The following is a 23,986-nucleotide window of genomic DNA, read 5'->3' as shown; positions in this document are numbered from 1 at the left end:
GAAAAAAAATTCAAGCAGTTTTTTTAAAAATTTTATTTTAATATCCTGAACATTTGTCCGTCCGGCAATCAAAGGAAAAATTATCATGCACCCTGTCTAATTTGATAGCCCCGCGGTTTAATTTTAATCCCCAGTAATGTGTTTTCTTTCAGCCTGGGCTTGATGTCAAATGTGATTTCAGGGAAGCAGCTCTCGCTGAAACCTGTTCCCCCCCACCCCAGCTGTTTCCACCATGTGGGAAGGTGCTCTCATTTGAAAAGACTGTCAATCAGACAGCCAGGCTCCACGACCACTGCTGCTTTCAATGAACTTCTGTCGCTCACTCCCCAGGGAAAAAGGCGCAAATTCTGTGTCACAGTTTTGAACCTACTCAGAGGTCACTCCTCCCCCCACGACCCCTCCACCCACTCTCCCCCATCAGCCCCGGTTTCAATCCTGTCATTATTGTGTTCCTGGAGGGGGAACCATTCTGTGGAAAGCGAAGACAAGGACTGGAGTAGGGATGGAGTGGAGTGGACATGCCCTGTGATGGGGCTTGGGGGAAGATGAGTGTGTGTGTGACTGACAGCTTCCTTTGCAGATTTAATCTACGTGAGACCTCCCTTTGAAGGTACAGACTGCAATCAGAGAGCATCCTTTGTCGGAACAGGTCCATTCGCATCCTGAGTAAGGGAGCAGGATAAGAGGGGCCAAGGAAGGGAAACTGTTGTATTTTTGTTTTGGAAGGGAGAGGGTGGGGAGGGATGTGAGACGGTCACTGTCCCAAAGATCCCTGACCTGGATTTTTTTATGTATATAAAATTCTGGTCAGAAAGCTCTTTGGATGATTGTGCATGGTCAGAGGGATGAGACTGCATTTGGAGCGTGGCTCTGTGTATTTAACCCGTGGATTCTTAATATTGTCATTCTAAACGGAGGCATTAACAAAAACAAAACAGAGGATTAACAGAAAGTGTCTGAAGAATCATGGCCAGATTTCGACGGAAAACCTGCGTCGCTCTGTCGCTCTTCACACTCTTCATTTTCGGTACAATGATGGGGCTGAAGATGCTGAAACAGACCGAGGGCTTGGGGGAGCCTGGCGCCGTTCTACAGCAGCTTCCCCTGGCGGACAGCCGGCAGTCAGTGCCGTTCAAAGCCATCCTAATGCTGCCGCCCACCGTAACCAAGGCGGTGGTCCCCGGACCCTTACCCGCTTACCCCGCGATCAACGCGGACCTGCACATCTTCTACTACGGCTGGTACGGCAGCCCCCGTTTCGACGGCAGGTTCCTGCATTGGGATCACCTCCTGGTGCCTCACTGGGACCCCAAGGTGGCCGCCAGCTACCCGAGTGGCCGGCACCACCCTCCAGAGGACATCGGCTCTAGCTTCTACCCGGAGCTAGGACCCTACAGCTCCCGGGACCCGCATGTCATCGAGGAACACATGAAGCAACTTCGATCTGCAGCCGTGGGTAAGCAGGTTTAAAGTGAAATCATATCCAATGGTATTGTGCACTGAATTCTTAAAATAAAAGTGCAGCATTTTTTGAGGATATGTCATTATGTTCCTGGTTTCTTGTGTGTATTTCAATGTTTGGCATAAACAGAATGTGGTTACATATAGTAACGGCGAGAAGAGGGAGTTTTAACTCTCTCGCATCCACATTTTTATTTGTGCTCTCTGGTTCCCCTAAAGAAACGTTGAATCCCTACAGTGCAGAAGCAGGTCAGTCAGCCCTCCTAGTCCACACCGACCCTCTGAAGAGTATCTCACCCAGACCCAACCCCCTGCCCTATCCCTGCACAACCCTGGGTTTCCCGCGGCTGACCCACCTAGTCTGCACATCCTTAGACACTGCAGGGCAATTTCCCATGGCCAATCCACCCCAACCTGCACACCTTTGGACTGTTGGAGGAAACTGGAGCACCCAGGGGAAACCCACACAGACACGTGGAGAATGTAATCAAGAGTTTTGATGCGACACTGGAGCTAAGGGGTCGGGATTCTGAGGGAGGGCCACTGGACCGGAAACATTAATTTTGATTTCTTTCCACAAACGCTGCCAGACCTACAGGGCTTTTCCAGCAATTTCTGTTTTTGTTTCTAATTTCCACCATCCACAGTTCTTTTGGTTCTTAGGGTCTTTGACACGATGCGTAGGTAGGGTCTGGGAAGTGCTGGCTGGAAGTGTGGTGGGGGCAGCGTCAGCTGAGGCATTCCAGAGGGAAAAGATGATTGTCTAAAGAAGACGAATGTTATGGTGTAAAAAGCAGGAGAGTGGCACAAAGTTGTGATGTTCATTCAGAAGGACACTGCAGACATGATGGACCAAATGGCCTCCTTCGGCACCATTACAGTTGTGTGATTCTGTGAAAAAAGGAATCAGTTTTGCCACTTCTGAGGAGTAAAAGACCAAGACAATGCTAGTCAATGAGCATAGAACATAGACCATTACAGCACAGTACAGGCCCTTCGGCTCGCGATGTTGTGCCGACCTGCCATACCCATCTGAAGCCCAACGAACCTACACTATTCCATGTACGTCCATATGCTTATCCAATGACGACTTAAATGTACTTAAAAGTTGGCGAATCTACTACCGTTGCAGGCAAAGCGTTCCATTCCCTTACTGCTCTCTGAGTAAAGAAACTACCTCTGACATCTGTCCTATATCTTTCACCCCTCAATTTAAAGCTATGCCCCCTCAAATGAAAACCAGGAAATTATAGGATGCACCCAGCCTGGCCTTGCAGCATCAATGGAGTGAATGGAAAGAGGACAGAGTACGAATCCAATACGACTCTTCTTCAAAACTATAATTCTTAAGATTAGCCGTACTAAACTCAAAATGTGAACTACAAACAAGAAAAAGAAATTGCTGGAAAAACTCAGCAGGTCTGGCAGCATCTATGGAGAGAAATCAGAGTTAACATTTCAGGTTGAGTGACCCTTCCTCAGAACTGCCTTGAAATGTTAACTCTTCCTCTCTCCACAGATTCTGCCTGCTGTGTTTCTCCAGCACTTTCTTTTTTGTTTCGGATTTCCAACATTCCCGGTAAAGTTATTTGTATTTCCAAGAGCGTGTTATACTCTAGATTGTTGATATAATCCAAATCCTACATAACTTTTTATCGTTAGTCAGAGAAGATTGAAATGCAATGTTTTTGGCACGTGAAAGATGGGTGTGGGATAGGGAAAAAAAACAGTATCAGGCAATCTTATCGTGGTTGGGGGAGGGAGGGGAATGGGAGACAATTTTGAGAATCCTGTCAACCACAGCTGGACTAAGAGACAAACTTCTCCGTTCAGGAGAAAGGGAGACGTATCATAATTGGGCCTTTGACTATGTCTGCCTCTAGTCAACATTGACTACAACAGCTTCAGCCTGCACCCATTTTGCTTTCTTGTTCTCTGAAGGTTTCAATTTTAGTGATAACTTGTTCTTGCTTTCAGATGGCATATATTCTACATTCTGCCATTCACATCTCCTTAAGGTGTCTTTATTGTTTTTTTGCCTGTCCAATTACCCCTCCCTTTGGTCCAGTAACACAACTGTTCTGTCAATTAATCCCTCCTGTCTTCTGTCCAATGACTTCCCTTTTGTTCCCATTCCCTCATTCCCCCCATTCATTTGCTTAGAACCTATTACCTCTCTAGCTGTGGATATCGACAGAATTTTGCTTTTCTTCCATGTATTTCAGTGATAGAAGAAGTAAGGTGTTTAAAAACACAATATTGATGTTGGAAATATCATGATCTATCAATTCAAAAAAGAATTTGCGATTGTCTGACTCAATAATAAGAAATGTGAAATTGAGATTGCATTTCTGCAAATGGTTAAAGCCAAGTGTCTAGAAGATGAAAGTTGTAAGTAGTGCTAGTGAATGTGAAATTGCTTAAAATTGCAAATAAAATGCAGATTTCACTTTCTCATTCAGTGCTGGGATTCCTGCAAACTATAAAGCAATACAAGCTATTTTCCCTGGAGCATCAGAGGCTGAGAGGTGACCTTATAGAGGTTTATAAAATCATGGATAGGGTGAATAGCCAGGGTCTTTTCCCCAGGGTAGGGGAGTCCAAAACTAGAGGGCATAGGCTTAAGGTGAGAGGGGAATGAGTTGGAATGCTATGTTGGCGTTGTACAGGACATTGGTGAGACCTCTTCTGGAATACTGTGTCCAGTTCTGGTCGGTCAGCTATAGAAATGATATTATCAGGCTGGAGAGGGTTCAGAAGAGATTTAGGATGTTGCTGGGTGTAAAAGGTTTGAGTTAAAAGGAAAGGCTGGATAGGCTGGGACCTTTTTCACTGCACCATAGGAGGTTGAGAGATGACCTGATAGGAGTTTATAAAATAATGAGAGGTATAGTTAGAGTTAATGGTAGTTGGCTTTTCCCTAAAATGGGGAATTTCAAGACTACGGGACACATTTTAAGGTGAGAGAGGACAGATTTAAAAAAGACATAGGAGGCAATTTTTACACAGCGGGTGGTTCGTATGTGGAATGATCTTCCTGATGAAGTGGTGGATGTGGGTACAATTGCAACATTTAAAAGACATTTGGATAGTTATATGAATAAGAAAGGTTTGCAGGGCTATGGAGCAGGAGGAGGCAGGTGGGATTGATTTAGTTTGGGATTATGTTTGGCATGGACTAGTTAAACCGAAGGATCTGTTGCCATGCTGTATGACTTTATGGCTCTAGTTAAAAGGGACCTAAAGGGCAACTTTTTCACAAAGAGGGTGGTGCATGTTTGGAATGAGCTGCCAGAGGAGGCCGGTACATTTAAAGGGCATCTGGATGGGTATGTGAATAGCAAGGCTTTGGGGTGCATGTGGGCCAAATGCAACCGGATTTATTTAGGATATCCGGTAGGCATGAGTGAGTTGGACTTGAAAGGTCTTTTCCATGCCATACAACTCTACGATTCTGTGACTGTAATCACAGAAAAGGAAGCCGATCAGCCCATCTGCGCTAGTTTGCTAAATGAGCATCACTGTGCCATAGCGATTGTGCCAATTTTCTGCATTTTCCCCATAGCCTTGCACATTTTTTGATCCAAAGAATCATCCAATGCCCTCTAAAATGCCTCAGTTGAAACTATCTCAATTGGGCAGTGCATTCCATACCATAACTGCTTGCTACATATAAAAACATTTCTTCATTTTAGCCTTGCTTGTTTTGCAGATCACTTTTAAATGAGAGCCAGGGCCTCAGAATAAAAAGGAAAAGTGATTGAAATACTGCAGTCAGTAACTGAAATAAAGGAGCCTGGTGCAGTAACAAGTAAAAGTTAAAACAGGAAGTCTGCATTCTTGATCGATCCTTCTGTTGATGTGAATGTAATTCTCGCAGAACATTGATCAAACTACAGTGGTGCATGTAAATCATAATCAACAAAGGGAATATAAAAGTGAGGTGAAAGCATCTACTTCTCTACAATTTACAAAACCAACAAATTGTAATAATTTCAGAGTAGAGGAGAGAGAATCTGGTACTGGAATTAACAATGAATTGCTGCAATCCTAAATGACATTTGACTTGTAACAAAATGCTGATTCTTGATCTTTGCAAAAAAATGGGATCATCAAGGGTAGTTTCATGGCTACATTACTGTAAGACTAGCTTTGCTCGAATAGCTTTGATCTTCTCTTTCTCTCTTCCCTATAGCTTTGCTGAACAGTTCTGGTTGCCCTACTACAGGAAGGATATTATTAAACTGGCAAGGGGAAAGAAAAGATTTACAAGGATGTTGCCGGGAGTGGGGCGTTTGAGTTATGGGGGAAGTTGGATAGCCTGGGACCTTTCTCCCTGGATAGGGTGAATAGCCAAGGTCTTTACCCCCAGTGGAGAAGAGTCCAAAACTGAAGGGCATTGGTTTAAGGTGAGAGGAGAAAGATTTAAGAGGGACCTGAGGGGCAGGTTTTTCACTCAGAAAGTGGTACGTGCATGAAGTGAGCTTCTAGAAGAGAGCTGGTAGAGGCTGGTACCATTGCAATATTTAAAATACATGTGGACAGGTAAATTACTAGGAAAGTTTTAGAGAGATAAGAGCCAAATGCAGGAAAATGGGTCTAGTTCAGTTCGGCGAACCTGGTCAGCATGGACAAGTTAGACCGAAAGATCTGTTTTCGTGCTGTGTGATTCTATGACTCTATTAAGTATCTAAAGAATAGGTATGCTGTCAAACTCAAATCCTGACAGAATCACAATTTTCAGATTTTATTTGTTTTGTACAGTGGCTCCGTGATTAGCACTGCAGCCTCTCAGCACCAGGGACCTGGGTTTGATTCCAGCCTCGGATAACTGTCTGTGTGGAGTTTGCACATACTCCCCATGTCTGAGTGGGTTTCCTCCGGGTGCTCTGGTTTCCTCCCACAGTCCAAAGATATGCAGGCTAGGTGGATCGGCCATGCTAAATTGCCCGTAGTGTTCAGGGGTGTGTGGGTTATAGGGGGATGGGTCTGGGTGGGATGCTGCAAGGGGCGCTGTGCACTTGTTGGGAATCTAATCTAATTTAATCTATTGTTTTATTTGATTATTTGTTGTCACGTACCTAAGTTTTGTTTTGCGTGCAATACAGGCAGATCATAACATTCAAGGACATACAGATCATAGGGTGTTTAAACAGAGCAAGGCACACAAGGTTATGGCTGCACAGGAGGTGCACAAAAGCAAGATCAACGTTAGATTTGAAATTTGAAAGATAATTGCCTGCGAAAGAGCTGACAATGAAACAAAAACATTTGCTTATCAGAAGGTCTCAATGGAGAAATAAATAAGCCCTTTATGCTATAATTTGTAAAGTGATCAATAAGCAGTGAAACAAGAACTCATAGATGCTACCCACCTTGAGAAGAATGAGGTGGAGGGAATTGTGTGGTTGATGTGGAGTAAAGATCCAAAGGTTGGAACAAATAAAAGGCAAATTAGGAGAGCAGAATTATTTTCGAAATACGATTTGATTTACTAACCAGCTGGATATTTTTCCAATAGACCTCTTTGGTGGTGCTATTACAAACCTCTGGAGCAGATGAAACTTGAACCTAGGTCTCCTGGCTCAAAGTTAGGATCACTGCCACTGGAGCCCTGAACAGGGGCTAGTTTTAATTTTTTTAAATCAACCCTTAATCACCTCTGGAACAGGTGGGACTTGAACCTGGACCTCCTAATCTAGGGTGGGACACATAACCACTGTGCCATAGAGCCCCTTCTTTGGATGAGTTTGACTACTGAGCTCATCATTACTGACACACGAAAAGTAGGAGTAGCTGGATGTGGTATTTCATTGATTGTTAATTTGGTACCTAGGTTCAGTGTGTGCTGAAGAAGATTGAATTGAAGAATCATTCAATACCTAATCAGGCCATTTTTTTGTTCTTCATTCGACAAAAGTGCGCATTGTTGGCTAGGCCAGATTTTATTGCACATCCTTAGCTGCCTTTGAGCATATGGTGGCGGCGAGCTGCCTTCGTGAACCGTAGGTAGACAATGTCATGAGGAGGGCGATGCAGGATTTTAATTGCTGGAATGGTGATGTATTTCCAAGTGAAAATGTTGACTGGGAAAATGGAGCGGAATTTACAGGTCATGTTCCATGTATCTGTTTCCCTTGTCCTTCTCGATGGTAGTGGTCCTGAGTTTGGAAGGTGCTGTCTAAGAAGCTTTGATGAATTTCTACAGTACATCTTGTAGACGGCACATATTATTGCTACTGAGTGGCAGCGATGGAAGTGATGAATGTACGTGGATGTGGTGTCAATCAAGCGGGCTTGTCTATCCTGGACAGTGCGAAGCTTCTTGTGAGTTGTTGGAGCTGCACTAAGCTAGGCAAGTACAGGATTATTCCATCACATTCCTGACCTGTGCCTTTAAGATGGTTTTGGGGAGGCAGGAGGTGAGTTACTTGCTGCAGGACTCCAAGCCTCTGACCTGTGTTTTTTAATTCATTTGTGGGATGCAGGCATTGTTGGCTGGGCCGGCATTTATTGCCTGCCCCCAGTTACCCTTGAGAAGCAAATATTTGCAGCAACAGTGTTTATACGACTAGTCCAATTTAGTTTCTGGTCAATAGTAGCCCCCAGGATGACAGTAGTGAGGGATCCAATGATGATAATGCCATTGACTGACAAGTGATAATGATCAGATTCTCTGTTGTGAGAGATGGTCATTGCCAGGCACTTGTACAGCTTGAATGTTACTTGCCAATTCCCGGCTCAAAAATGGATATTGTCCAGGTCTTGCTGCATTTGGATATAGACTGCTTTGGTACCTGTGGAGATGTAAATAGTGCTGAACATGGTGCAATCATGAGCAAACATCCCCACCTCTGACCTTATGATGGAGGGCTGGTTATTGATGAAGCAGCTGAAAATGGTTGGGCACAAGACATCCCCTGAGGAACTCCTGTAGAGATGTCCTGGAGCTAAGATGGCTGACCTCCAACAGCCACGCCATCTTCCTTTATGCAAGATATGACTTTAACAAGCAGAGAATTCCCTACCACCACCCAAGCATTGCGAACAAAAAAATGCCATTCTGCCACTCTAGCCTGCTCCACCATTCAATGAAACATGGCTGATACAAGTGCCATTACCTCAGCTACTCCAATTACCATTTGACTCCCTCAATGTCAAGAATCAATCTACCTCTGCCTTGACATGATTCAGTGACCCTGCCTCTGTCATTGTTTGGAGAAGAGACACCCAAAGTCCCATGACACTTTGAGAGAACAAAAACGCATCCTCATTTCATAGGAACATGAATTGGCCATTCAGCCCCTTGACCCTATTCCAACATTCAGTTACAACATGGCTGATCTGCAGCCAAACTCCATGTATCCACATTGGCCCATATCCCTCAACACCTGTGCTTAATAAAAATTTAAAATTAGCAACTGATCCAGCATTCACTGCCCTTTATGGAAGAGAGGTCCAAACTTCTACTACCCTTCATGTGTAGAAGTGCTTCGTAATGTCTTTCCTGAATGGTCTGGTCCTAATTCTCAGACCATGTTCCTAGTTCTACAATTGACAAACAGTGGAAATTGTTTATTTTTGTCTACCCTGTTCTTTTCTGTTAATTTTCGAGAAAACTGGCCTAATTTGTGTCATAGAGATAGTAGGAACTGCCGATGCTGGAGAATCTGAGATAACAAGGTGAAGAGCTGGATGAACACAGCAGGCCAGGCAGCATCAAAGGAGCAGGAAAGCTGACGTTTAGGGTCGAGTCCCTTCTAAAGAAATGGGGGAGGAGAAGGGGGTTCTGAAATAAATAGGGAGAGAGGGGAGGCAGATAGAAGATGGATAAAGGAGAAGATAGGTGGAGAGGAGACAGACAGGTCAAAGAGGCAGGGTTGGAACCAGTAAAGGTGAGTTAGAGAGGGGTAGGTCGGTCCATGGAGGACGGACAGGTCAAGGAGGTGTGATGAGGCTACTAGGGAGGAGATGGGGGTGGGGCTTGAGGTGGGAGGAGTGGATAGTTGGGAGGACAGGTTAGGGAGGTGGGGACGAGCTGGGCTTTTTTTGAGATATGGTTGGGGGAGGGGAGATTTTGAAGCTTGTTCAGTCCACATTGATACCATTGGGCTGCAGGGTTCCCAAGCGGAATATGAGTTGCTGTTCCAGCAACCTTCGGGTGGCATCATTGTGACACTGCAGGAGGCCCAGGATGGACATGTTGTCCAAGGAGTGGGAGGGGAAGTTGAAATGGTTTGCAACTGGGAGGTGCAGTTGTTTGTTGCGAACCAAGCGTAGGTGTTCTGCAAAGCGGTCCCCCAGCCTCCGTTTGGTTCCCCCAATGTTTAGGAAGCCACAATGGGAACAGCGGATGCCGTATACCACATTGGCAGATGTGCAGGTGCTTGATGAGGAAGGTCTTCTTAAGGCATGGAATGGGAGTCAGGGGGAGGTGTGGGGGCAAGTGTAGCACGCCTTGCGGTTGCAGGGGAAGGTGCCGGGTGTGGTGGGACTGGAGGGAAGTGTGGAGCGGACAAGGGAGTCCCGATGAGAGTGGTCCCTCCTGAAAGCAGATAATGGTTGGGAGGGAAAAATATCTTTGGTAGTGGGGTTGGATTACAGATAGCGGAAGTGTCGGAGGATGATGTGTTGGATCCAGAGGTTGGAGGGTGGCACGTGAGGACAAGGGGGATGCTGTTTTGATTGTTATTGTGGGGAGGGGGCGTGAGGGATGAGCTACAGGAAATGCGAGAGACATGGCCGAGGGCATTTTCAACCACTATGGAGGGGAGTTGCGGTCCTTGAAAATCGAGGACATCTGGGATGTCCATGGGTGGAATGCCTGATCTCGGGAGCAGATGCGGCAGAGGCGAAGGAATTGGGATTAGAGGATGGCATTTTTGCAGGAAGGTGCGTGGGATGAGGTGTGTTATAGGTAGTTGTGGGAGATGGTAGACTTGAAATGGTTATAGGTTACCGGGCAGTTGCCAGAGATGGAGACAGAGAGGTCCAGGAAGGAGAGAGAGGTATCAGAGATGGTCCAGGTGAACTTAAGGTTGAGGTGGAAGCTGTTGGTGAAGTGGCTGAACTGTTCGAGCTCCTCATGGGAGAACAAGACGGCGCCGATACAGTCATCAATGTAACAGAGGAAAAGTTGGGGTTTAGGGCCAGTGTAGGTACGGAAGAGGGATTGTTCCACGTAACCTACAAAGCGGCAGGCATAGTTTGGGCCCATGTGGGTACCCATGGCCACCCCCTTAGTCTGTAGGAAGTGGGAGGAATTGAAAGAGAAGTTGTTAAGGGTGAGGATGAGTTCAGCTATGCGGATGAGGGTATAAGGGGAGGGGGACTGGTCGGGCTTGCAGGACTAGAAGAAGCGGAGGGCCTTTAGGCCATCTGCATGGGGAATGCAAGTGTATAGGGACTGGACATCCATGGTGAAGCTGAGGTGTTGGGGACCAGGGAATCAGAAGTTTTAGAGGAGGTAGAGGGTGTGGGTGGTGTCACGCTCGTAGGTGGGGAGTTCCTGGACCAAGGGGGAGAAGATGGATTTGGAGTTGAGTGGAAATGAGTTCGGCAGGGCAGGAGCAGGCGGAGACAATGAGTCGACTAGGGCAGTCAGGTTTGTGGATTTTGGGAAGGAGATAGACTCATGAATTGCGGGGTTGCGGAACAGTGAGGTTGGAGGCTGTGGGTGGGAGGTCACCTGAAGCGATGAGGTTGTGGATGGTTTGGGATATGATGTTCTGGTGGTCGGGGGTGGGGTCATGATAAAGGCGGCAACAGGAGGAGGTGTTGGAGAGTTGGCATTTGGCCTCGGCGATGTAGAGGTCAGTGCGCCATACTACAACTGCACCTCCTTTGTCCGCGGGTTTTATGGTGAGGTTGGGGTTGGAGCCTAAGGAGAGGAGGGCTGCACATTCTGTGGGGGAGAGGCTGGAGTGGCTGAGTGGAGTGCAGAGTTGAGAGGATCGATGTTGGAACGGCAGATGGAGATGAAGAGATGGAGGGAGAGTAGGAGGTCTTGGGGTGGTGTCCAGGAGGAGGGCTATGTTGGAGGTGGGAGAAGGGGTCAGTAGAGGGAGGGTTAGGCTCACGATTAAAGAAGTAAGCGCGGAGGCGGAAAAACTGTTCAACGTCCAAGTGTGAGCAGTATTCATTGATGTTCGGGTGGAGCGGGACAAAGGTGAGCCTTTACTGAAGACTGATCATTCATCCTCAGTAAGGGGGAGGTCTGGGGGGATGGTGAAGACCCAGCGTGGCTGGGTGCTAATGTCTCCTCTGGAGCTGCTGGCTGTGGAGGTGGTGGGCAGAGTGACATCGGCGTCGGTGCTGGGCGGAACGACATTGGCGGTGGGTGGAGAGGGGTAGGTGGTGGGTGGAGAGGGGTAGGTGGTGGGCGGTGGGCGGAGAGGGGTAGGTGGTGGGCGGAGAGGGGTAGGTGGTGGGCGGAGAGGGGTAGGTGGTGGGCGGAGAGGGGTAGGTGGTGGGCGGAGAGGGGTAGGTGGTGGGCGGAGAGGGGTAGGTGGTGGGCGGAGAGGGGTAGGTGGTGGGTGGAGAGGGGTAGGTGGTGGGTGGAGAGGGGTAGGTGGTGGGCGGAGAGATGTTGGCTGGTAAATCCTGGATGTTGGCGATGGCAGCATCCTCGCTGCCTGTGGTGTCGGTTACAGAAACGGAGGCGACGGTATCAGCAGTCGTGTTGATCACGTTGACTGTACCCGAAGTGACGTACCGGGCAGCGGTGAATGTGATGTCATCCATGGAATCCATTGGTGCTCTGAAAGTGGCCGCATGGCCAATGGCGGCAGGCACATTGTGGGGAAGGTGCTGGGGAGGGTTGTGGATTTGGGGGGTGGAAGAGGCCTGTGTTGGGTGGCATGCACCAGTAAGTTTGTTGTACTTAACGGTTTTTCGTGCCCAATAAAGCCGAGTAAAATTGTGAGTTCAGGTTGTGGATCCTGCGAACTTAACCCCTGAAGTCCAGGTCTCATTCCTGTAAACCTGTGTTATAGTCCTTCCAAGGCCAGGATGTCCTTCTAAGGTGTGATGCCCAGATCTGCTCACAATACTCCAAGTGGGGTCTAACCTGGACTTTGTATAACTGCAGAATAATTTCTGCTCCCTTATACTCCAGCCTGATACTCCAGCATTCCATTAGCTTACTTGATTATTTTGTTTGCCTTTTTGTGATAATTTAAAGATCCTTGAAAGTTGCCACCCAGGTTGACAGGGCAGTTAAGAAGGCATACAGTGTTTTAGCTTTTATTAATAGAGGGATCGAGTTCCAGAACCAAGAGGTTATGGTGAAGCTGTACAAAACTCTGGTGCGGCTGCACTTGGAGTATTGTGTACAGTTCTGGTCATTGCATTATAAGAAGGATGTGGAAGCTTTGGAAAGAGTGCAGAGGAGATTTACTAGGATGTTGCCTGGTATGGAGGGAAGGTCTTATGAGGAAAGGCTGGGGGACTTGAGGCTGTTTTCATTAGAGAGAAGAAGGTTGAGAGGTGACTTAATCGAAACATATAAAATAATCAGAGGGTTAGATAGGGTGGATAGGGAGAGCCTTTTTCCTAGGATGGTGACGGCGAGCATGAGGGGGCATAGCTTTAAATTGAGGGGTGAAAGATATAGGACAGATGTCAGAGGTAGTTTCTTTACTCAGAGAGTAGTAAGGGAATGGAACGCTTTGCCTGCAACGGTAGTAGATTCACCAACGTTGGGTACATTTAAGGCGTCATTGGATAAGCATATGGATGTACATGGAATAGCGTAGGTTAGATGGGCTTGAGATCGGTATGACAGGTCGGCACAACATTGAGGGCCGAGGGGCCTGTACTGTGCTGTAATGTTCTATGTTCTATGTTCTGCACCTGAATCCCCAAGTCTGTTTGGACATCCACTGTATTTAAATTCATACCATTGAGAGAGTACCCTGATAGATCCTTTCTGGGCCCAAAATGGATAGCTTGCATGAAGCTCCATCTTCCACAGTTTTGCCTATTCACTTAGTCTATTAATACGCCTTTGTCATTTTGTGCTATCTTCTATACTGCCTACAATGCTGAATAACTTCTTTGTGTCATCAGCAAAGTTGGACATATGACTTTCCATGCCATTATTCAGGTAGTCAATAAATAATCTGAATAATTGAGCCCTGAGCACAGATTCTTCTGGGTCACCACAAGTCACATGCTGCCAATTTGAGCACTTACCCCTTATCCCTACTTCCTGTCACCTGCCACTCAGCCAATTTCTCAGCCATGTCAGTAGTTTGCTCTCCATTCTATGAGTTAGCGGTATCTTATATGTGACTTTGTCAAATACCTTCTGGGAGTCTTCCTTAAATCGGAGACCTTTTATTTTTAAACTGTGTCCCCTCGTTCCAGTTCTCTCTCTCAATTGTATCAACACTCATCCTGTTGAGTGCCATCAAAACCTTATGTATGTTGCGTAATTGGTCCAGATAAACAAGTGAGTAAACATAAGATTGGATGCTACCATCAGCAATAACTGTTATTCTATTTAAAATAAATGTTGGCATGCAGCTGAAAAAAAACTACCTGAGCTAGATCACAACAGGTGATAGGGCTTTTGTGGTACAGAGGTAGTGTCCCTACCTCTGGACAGGAGCCCTTGTTCAATCCCAATTGCTCAAGAGATTTATCATAACATATCTGAACATATTGGAAATTGGAAAATATCAACCAACAGAGTTGATCAACATTAGACTGAGGCTTTAGTGACATAGTGTTTGCACTATTGGACGGCTAATCTAGTGGCTTCTACTCATGATCTAGGAACTTGGGTTCAGATTCCACCATGATAATTGGAAGAATGTAAAATTAAATAACTAAGTTAGTCTAGAATTAAAAACTAGTCTCAATAGCAGCAAGTAATGTAGACCATTACAAATCCATTTGCTGTCCTTATCCAGTCCACCAATTCGTGGTTTACTATCTAACTACTCTCTGAATTAACGTAGAAAGTGACTAAGTCATGTTCAAGAAAATAGCTTACCACCGCCGAATGGACAGCAATTCAGAATGGACAACAAGTTCTGGCCTTACCAGCAACATAACATTTCTCCGAATTAAGAAAAGAAAATATCTGAAAGTAGACGTCACTCGTGAAAGACAGACAGAGTAGCCCGTATAACATGAAATAGAAAGACATCAATTTCCATGATAATATTCATGACTATCCAGGAGCTCCCAAAGCTCTTTTTCAAATGTTCTTACTTTTGCAGGAAACATGAGAGCTCGTTTGCCCAAAAGCAAGACATGTAATATTTTTCTGCAATTCTGCAATATTGATTGAGGGATGTATGTTAACCGGGACTCCCGGGGTGCTCGGCTCCTGTGAACACTGTTACATAAACCTGATGGGGGATGGAGGGCATGTTGGCATGATGTCTTATCTGAAAGACTGTGCCTACAATTACTCTCTAGGTAGGAGGCCATGCTAGTTTGGGATTTGGTCACGAATTTGAAAGCTAGATCCACGTCATCTCATGCCTCCTGCTCAGGCATAGCCAACATAACAGTGCCATATTTGGGAACAGATACACTATTGAAAGGAAAGCTGGCATTGCACATGACAGCAGTAAATTCAAGTTAACTTTAGAATTGGTGCCAATTTTAGGTCTGTGTACTTGTGAAATCTAGCAGATCTAGTAGGGTGATCACACCAAAGATCCATTGTGGCGCTACACAATGAACACTGATACAGAAACACCAGCGTCAATTTCCAGATCAGAACTGATTTTCAAAGGAGCATTGGATGAGGCTTAAAAGGCAAGTTATCCATGTGGAAAACACCATTTACAGTAAAGGGGAAGAAACTGAAAGGTAAAGCTTGATTAAAAACAACTTGAAAGCTATAAATGAAGTAGAATGAGGCAGTGGAGTGGCTAAGTTTATTACTAACCAGAAACCAAAGAATTAATGCATTTTGAATTTCTTTTAGATTTCTGTAAGTGGAGGCAATAAAAAAGGGAATATTGCAGGCTTCTAATTCAAAATGAAATTTTTGTACAATTTATTGTTGCGAAATCAAAATAGTCAGATCTATTCTTAGCTTTCCGGAAACTGAGATTGAATGTTGTCCTTCTCATGTTCACATATTTACAGTAATTATTCTAAGAGGTACTTGTTCTTATGACTTCCCTTTGACATTGCTTCTCCTCTGGAATTTTGTGACTAAACCACTCTTAACAGATTTAACACAGTAATCAAATCAAAACATTGATGGATGGTAAAATGACGTCATGTTCGCTGAAAGAAGGACATGAAGATCACAAGGTTGTTAATGATTTCAGAAGAGTTGAAATATAATTTAGCAGAGATGGAAGTCTATTTGTAGCCCCTGAGCTTGTCTTCCTAACAATATCCCTGATGGTGGAGGAGTTAAACCTGACAAAATTACAGTCTCAATAATGACCACATACTAACTACAAGGTGACTGTCCAGACATTGTCAATTACCAGGTAAATTCATGCCACATCTTTGAAGGAGATAAAAGCATCAGACCTTGCAACATTGAGAGACAAAGTACTCCCGAATGGAACCTGCCTCCGGTATAACATTTTTTTCATTAATTTAGTAACTTGAAAATGGTAAAACATTCCAAGATGTCCCAGAGCAGTGTTAATTAGGTTATAAAAATCACAAGGATGCAAAGGAGTCAGAGGTTTTATAAAGAAATATTAAAATGGAGAGAGAGGTAGAGAAGTGGTGATATTTAAAGTGACAATATCAGAACTTAATCCACACACGGGTGAAAGCACAGTCACCAAGTTTGGGGCGAGGATGTGGGAAATTCAGAGGCAACCAGAACTGAGAGAAGACTGATTTTTCAGGGAGTTGGAGAGCTGGAGAAAGGCATAGAGATAGAATGGGGCAAGATATTGAGTGGATTTAAACACTAGAATGTGAATTTTAAAAGTGGCAACAATGGGCCAGTGAAGGTCAACAAGTACAGAGATAATGGATGAATGGATTAAAATATGGGATTCAGTTGTTTGGACTGACGTAAAGAAATGTAGCAAGCCAGGAAAGGACTGCTCAGGTAGGAGTTGGTGAAAGAAGCCTACGATCCTGACAATCCAATAAAAGTTCCAACTAATGCATCACTAGTGGATTAAGTCAGTTTAAAAATGTGATATATGACATTTATTTACAAATACAATTTAATGCTTTCCAGAAATTGAGAACTTGTTACAATGCTTATGAAAGATCATTGAATTTGTACATTAGAATTGTAAATGACCTTGCAAAATCAAGTTGCTAAAGCATAATATGGAGATTTGTGCACCCCAGACAAATTTGAATTCAGAATTGATCCAATACCAAAAACCGTAGCACATGTTTAAGTTCAGAGAGTCTAGGTTTCTGAGATAATATGCATTTGTGTGAAGCTATGGATAGGATTGTAAAGATGTCAAGTCCTTTCCATCACGTGACTGACCAGACATCTCTCTTGCACCAAATGCAATAGATCAGAATGTAAATAGTCCAGCAGACTATGGCTTTTCTGTCAACTTTGATATGGTCAGTGGCTATTATGGACACATTATTGCCCAGCTAAGATAGGAAGCTAATGAGAATTCAGACTGAAAGGGGCAAGCCCTGTGGAATACTGAAATAAAGAATAATGATGGGTGGTCATGAGTACAATTATTATAATTAAAAAGTAGAATTAAAAACAAAATATGCAGTTATGTGAATTAGATTGTGCAAAAGAATGCATTAAATGGTTTGTGAGAGTACACAGGCAAAGTGAAATTTAAAATATTAAATACAAGACAAAGATATATTTCTTAGGGCTAAAGGGTATGGAAAGAAAGCAGGAATAGTGTACTGAGGAGGAAGATTGGCCATGATCATGTTGAATCGTGGAGCAGGCTGTAATGGCTGATGGCCTACGCCTGTTCCTATTTTCTATATTTCTGTGTATTCATTGGATCAACTCAGGACATTGGTCATTGTGCTTATAGTATAGACTAAACCATTGAAATTCACATCAACCGTAAGAGAGTGTCAGTATTCTTTTGTTCACTTGGCAGGGGAGAAATTGCTTGCTTGTGACTAATTACTATTCCATTCACCCGGACGTAAGCAAACTACGCAATGCCACTTACAAAACGGTGATAAATTGCATGAAACCAATTTTCTCCAGATGTGAAGTACCAAATGGGCTACAGTTTGTAAAAGATTATTTCAGGCAGCATGCCAAAGAATGGGATTTCATTTCACACATCTTCAAGTCCAAATTTTCCACAGCCAAATGGACTCCTGGAGGGAGTCAGTGCATATTGTAACGAAGAAATAATAGGACAGCGAGAGTGATGGGTTTGGAAATCCCATAGTCTAATGTAGTACCCTTGTGCACAGTGGATTAGCATTAGTACAGGTACTTACAGAAAGACTAGTACAAGCACATCCACATACAGGGAGAATAACTCAGTCCAACTAATTCAAAGTTGGCAAGGTAGTTTTTAAAAAAAGCAAAATTTTGAACAGAAGGAACCTTACAGCCTAGAAATCCGCTGTTAGTGTCTAACATATTGAATTGCAAGTACAGAAGTGTACAACCAAGAAAAAAAAATTGCATGTCAGCATGAACATAAAGAACAAATGAAGGACAATCAGTCCATTGTGCTTATACTGGTACTTTGCAAGCACTATCACATTAGTCTCACTATTCTCACAGTTTCCTCAAAGCTCTAATTCAAATTTACTCACAATTCTATTTTGAGAATTACTTTAAATTTGCATCCACTCCCTATTTTAGGTAATGCATTCTAGGTCAGAATAGTTTGGATCTGGATGTCTCAATAGTTATCTTAAATTGGTGCCCTCTGGTCATTCATGCTGTTACAAGAGGAAAGTTTCTCCTTGCTCACTGTATCAATTCAAATCCCCTCATAATATCATCTTAAGGCATGAATTTTCATACTTTACATTCATAGAGTTATACATCACAGAAACTAGACCTGCCGGCCCAACTCATCCCTGCTGACCAGATATCCTAATCTGATCTAGTCCCATTTGCCAGCATTTGGCCCATATCTTTCTAAACCCTTCCCATTCATTTACCCATCAGGTGCCTTTAAAATGTTGCAATTGTACCAGCCTCCACCACTTCCTGTGGCAGCTTATTCCATACAAACACCACCCTCTGCATGAAAAAGTTGCCCCCTAGTTCCCATTTAAATTGATCCCCTTTCACTTTAAACCTTTAATGTCTATTTTTGGACTCCCCTGTCCTGGGGAAAAGACCTCGGCTATTCACCCTATCCATGCCCCTCATGATTTTGTAAACCTCTGTAAGGTCACCCCTCAGCCTCCGATGCTCCAGGGAAAATAGCCCCAGACTACAGTACTTTGACAACTCTTTGTAAAACCTTTTTTTCTTGGGCCTCCTTGTGATTTTTGTTACCTAATTACACTCCAATGAAGCACCTTGGAATCTTTCACCATTTTAAAGACACTAAGTTAATGAAACAATGAAGCCAGTTCCAGTCAGGAATACTTATGGCAGCTCAATGGTCAGCACAGCTTCACAGCGCCAGGGACCTGAGTTTGATTCCAGCCTTGGGCAGCTGTCTGTGTGGAGTTTGCAAGTTCTCCCTGTGTCTGAGTGGGTTTCTGCTGGGTGCTCTGGTTTCCTCTCACAGTCCAAAGATGTGGCCATAGGAAATACAGGTTATGGGATAGAGGGCTGGTGTGTCTGTGTGGAATGCGCTTTGGAGAGTTGGTGTGTGCTTGAAGGGCCATATGGCCTGCTCCCACATCGTACGGGTTTTATTCAGCGTCTCCCTTTAGCTCAAACTCTCCAATCCCAGCAACATCCTTTCTGAATCCTTTTAAGTTTAACAACATCTTTCCCATAGTAGGGAAGTCAGAATCGTACGCGGTATTCTAAAAGTGGCCTAACCAATGTCCTGTACATCTGCAACATGGTGTCACAACTCAATGCATTGACCAATGAAGGCAAGCATGCCAAACTCCCTTCTCCACTCTGTCTATCTGTGACTCTGCTTTCAAGGAACTATGCGCCTGGACCCCTAGGTCTCTTTGTTCGGCAACACTGCTCAGGACCCTACTGTTAACTGAATAAGTCCATCCCTGGTTTGCCTTACCAAAATGCAACACTTCACATTTATTTAAATTAAACTCCATCTGCCACCCCTCAGCCCATTAGCCCATTTGATCAGAGTCCCATTGTAGTTTGAAATAATGTTCTTCACTCTCCACGACACCACCATCTGCAAAGTTACTAACCACACCTCCTGTATTCACATACAAATCATTTATAGAAATGACGAAGAACCGTGGACCCAGCACCAATCCTTATGGCACACTGATGGTCACAAGCCTCCAGCCCATCTGATCAGAGTCCCATTGTAGTCTGAGATAACGTTCTTCACTGTCCACGACACCACCATCTGCAAACTTACTAACCACACCTCCTGTATTCACATATAAATCATTTATAGAAATGACGAAGAGCCGTGGACCCAGCACCGATCCTTATGGCACACTGATGGTCGCAAGCCTCCAGGCAGAAAACCAACCCTCTACTGCCACCCTGTGTCTCCTACCTTCTAACCAATTTGTGTCCAATTGGCTGGCTCCCCCTAGATTCCATGTGTTCTAACCTTGATAGCCAGCCAATCAAATGGAACCTTGTCAAAAGCCTTTAAAGATATGATTTTCAGACATGCTCACATTTTTATATATGATGTATGAATCAGTGTTTTGGAAAGTTGAGTGATCCAATTCTAAAATGCACTCTAAGCTCCTTGCTGAAAAACTAAAATGACTATCCTAAGATATCAAATTGCCTCGAGGTACCGCTCTCTCTCATTATCGTTCACTGGAAACCTTAATTTTGCCTCACTTCTGGAGATGTTAATTAACAGAGCAGCTCCAAGGAAATTCCCCAGGCATTTTTAAACGAGCAGATGCATGCCTGTCTGTGACTCATCTGATGTCTGTCTTTTAATTCTCCTGTCTCAATAATGCAGAGTGATAAATAATTCTCAGTCGTCAGGTATTAATCTCAGCAGACCAACCCCGTAGGGAGGCTAAAACAAATGAACTCACCATCCCCGTGGTTACTGAGGTCATGTAGAGAGTTATTCTTCATTTTGCCAGACCCCTTTTGAGGAAATTGTTTCACCTTCACAATAGCCCTCAATACATAAATCGCCCACATTAACAAAGCTTATCTGTCTCTCTTCCATCCAAGTCAGTTTTCTTTTTGTAGAATCAGGTACAGTGGCCACTTTTTGCAGAAGTAAATTAAGGGATGGTTCACCATGGTTACAGAGGGCTGAGTGCGGTAGGGGAGATTTGTTGATGATGCCATTGTTCGGGAAATGGGTGCTAGTGAGAGCGTTAACTGATGGAAGGGCTGTCATGATGGGGGGCGGTGACGCAGTGAGAGAAAGAGAGAGAGAGAGAGAGAGAATGAAAGGGGCCAGGTGTGTTGCATAAACCAGAGATCCATGGGGAGAACAAAATGCAGTGCTTCTAGGCTTCCTCCATCTACAAGATCAAGGAAGCCTTAAAATGTTGTCTAAAAACAAAAGAACGCTCTTGGAATATCAAATACATGTATAAAATACTCTAGTGACATTCTGCGCCTTGAACCTCATCAATGCAATGCAGGCTGTTCAAAGCACCATTCTGCTTTCAGATGTTTCACATCCCTCACCAATATCCAGATACATTCACCTCTGCCCAATTTTCCACTTGCAACAGATAGACTCAGAGATCTATCTTTCCAACCCCACTCATTCAGAATTACCACTGCCATACCCTTTCCACCTGATCACTTGGAAGCCCTGAACCCTCTTTCCCCCACTAATTCAGAAAGCCCACTTCCCAAATCCCTACTCCCTATTAAATCAACAGTCCCTCTCTCCCTGGGTTTGTGAAATCCCTCCCTCAGACAAGATGGATATCCCCTGAGCTTATTGGAATACTGCTTGAGAATGCTGGACCACTATCCCTCCCAGCTTGCCACGTTCCCACTCCAGGTCTGCTGGACCTCTATCCTCCACACTTCTCCAACTTGCTATATTCAATACCCCAGACCCGCTGGGACTTCGGCTTCAGGATCCTCCCCTCTGCTACCCTACCAATACCACAGAGGTTGGAGCACACAGTAATCTCTGGGCTGCTCCTTGTGGCTCACTGCAGCTCTGGGTATGTATATGTACAGACAACAAAAATATTATGGTAACAGCAAGTGGAGACTCCAGCAGCTTCTCCACTCACTCCTTGGACAATCCACAGACAATGGCAGCCTGTGGGAAGACAATCTGTGGAACAACAAGATAGAATATAGGCAGATCCTGCAAATCCCAAGTCATTGCAGACTCACTCAAGATGCTTGAGCGCTGTAGAATAGAACTGTAGAAGGGTTACAGCACAGAAAGAGGCTGTCAGACTGTACCAACTGAATAAACCAGCCACCCATTCTAATCCAACTTCCCAACCCTGGTCCATTACCTTGCACGTCACAACACTTCAAATGCAGATCCACATTCCTTACAAATGAGTTGAAGGTTACCACCTCAACACAAACTGGACAGCAGATGCTAGGCACCCATTACCCTCTGTAAATGTGTTCTTCCTCATGTCGTAGAGTCATAGTACAGCATGGAAATAGACCCTTTGGTCCACCTCATCCATGCCAACCATGTTGGGAAACTAAACTAGTCCCACCTGCCTGTGTTTGGTCCCTATCACTCCAAACCTTTCCAATTCATGTACTTGTGCAAATGTACTTTAAATGTTGTAAATTATATTCTTTTTAAACTTGCTCCTCTCACCTTAAATATACCGACAAAGTTTGAACTACCGCACCCTAGGGAAAAGACCCTTGCTATTCACCTTATTTACACTCCTCATGATTTTATAAACTCTATAACATCCCCCTTTTAACCTCCAAAATTCCAGTGAAAAACATCCTAGCCTAAACAGCCTATTTTCATAACTCCATTCCTGGCAACACCCTGGTAAAAACTGAAAGAACTGCAGATGCTGTGAATCAGCAATAAAAATAAAGTTGCTGGAAAAGCTCAGCAGGTCTGGCAGCATCTGTGAAGGAAAAAACAGAGTTAATGTTTTGGGTCATGTGACCCTGTTATTAACATCCTGGTAAATCCTTTCTGAACCCTCTCCAACATGATAATATCATTCCTATAACAGGGCAATCAGAACTGGACACAGTATTCCGGAAGTGACCTTATCAACCTCAACATGACATCCCGACTGCTATACTAAGTGGTCTGAACAATGAAGGCAAGAGTGCTGAACACTTTCTCAATCACCCTGTCTACGTGTGATGCAAATTTCAAAGAATTATGTACCCGAACCCCTAAGGCTCTTGGTTCTACAGCACTACCCAGGGCCCTACCATTAATTGTACGAGTCCTGCCCATGTTTGTTTTACCAAAATGTAATACCTCATATTTATCCAAATTAAACTCCACCTGCCACTCCTCAACCCAATGACCCAATTGATCAACATCTCTTTGTAATCTGAGGTAACCTTCCTCAATGTGCATTGGAACACCAATTTTGGTGTCATTCACAAACATATCTGGGCCCCTCAAAATTGACCTCTCCAATAGGGCAAACAGGTCTCCTGCGTCCACTGTATCCAAGCCCCTCATTATGTTGTACATCTCAATTAAGTTATCCCTCAGCCTCATTTGCTCAAGGAAAACAACCCTAGTCTGACCATCACTTTGTCAAAGCCGCTATTTTCAAGCCCTGACAACAGTCTGGGAAATTTCCTCAGTGCTCTTGGAAAAATCAATTACTTCCATCTGTAACTGTACACAACTCCAGTTGTTTCCCTAACCAGTGTCTCTGATAGAATTCAAGCATTAAATCCCTACTTTCATATTCAGTACCTCACCTGATTTGATTGCTTGATTGATGCGGTGAAAAGCTTTGTTTCCAAGTGGTACAGGCAGATCACAGCAAGCAAAGGATGTGCAGGTCAAAAAGATGAAGGAATACACTCTATACGCCTTCTCTACCAACTTATCTACCTGTCCCACCACCTTCAGAGCTCTGTTGACTTGCACCAAAAAGTCTCTCACTTCCTCTGCCCTTCTCAACACCGTCCCATTTATTGTCAGAGTCATATAGTGCAGAAGAGGCCATTGAATCTGCACTTGGTTATACAAATCTTACTTTCCAGCAGTTGGCTCACAATCTTGAATGTTTCAAGTGCTCATTATACTTTTTAAAACATTGTGAGGATTCTGACTTGTTTTGCCCTCTGAAGCAGTGTATTCCAGATTCCCAACACCCTTTGATGAAAAACCTTTTCTGCAAATTCTCCGTAAATCTCCTGCCCTTCATCTTAATATTATACCCTCTTTTTATTGAACCTTCAATAAGGGGAACAGCTGCTTCCTATCCACCCTGCCCATGTACACCGTAATCTTATACACCCCAATCAGGTAGCCCCTCAGCCTTCTCTGCTCTAATTAAACTGATGCGAGCCAGTAAT

General features: G+C 44.3%; 1 protein-coding gene across 1 annotated transcript in view; it reads left to right on the top strand.

The window, feature by feature from the left end:
- The first annotated feature begins 252 nt into the window (after positions 1-252).
- Positions 253-23,986, top strand: part of maneal (mannosidase endo-alpha like) — a 75,346-nt gene continuing 51,612 nt past the window's right edge. The window contains exon 1 of the mRNA XM_059654261.1: positions 253-1,456. Coding sequence (XP_059510244.1) covers positions 967-1,456 — 490 coding nt within the window. The 5' untranslated portion in view covers positions 253-966. The remainder of the gene's footprint in view (positions 1,457-23,986) is intronic.

Source organism: Stegostoma tigrinum, chromosome 24 (assembly GCF_030684315.1).
Source record: "Stegostoma tigrinum isolate sSteTig4 chromosome 24, sSteTig4.hap1, whole genome shotgun sequence".
NCBI lineage: Eukaryota > Metazoa > Chordata > Chondrichthyes > Orectolobiformes > Stegostomatidae > Stegostoma > Stegostoma tigrinum.
Note: the sequence above shows the minus strand (reverse complement) of the source record. Positions and strands in the feature narration are given on the sequence as shown.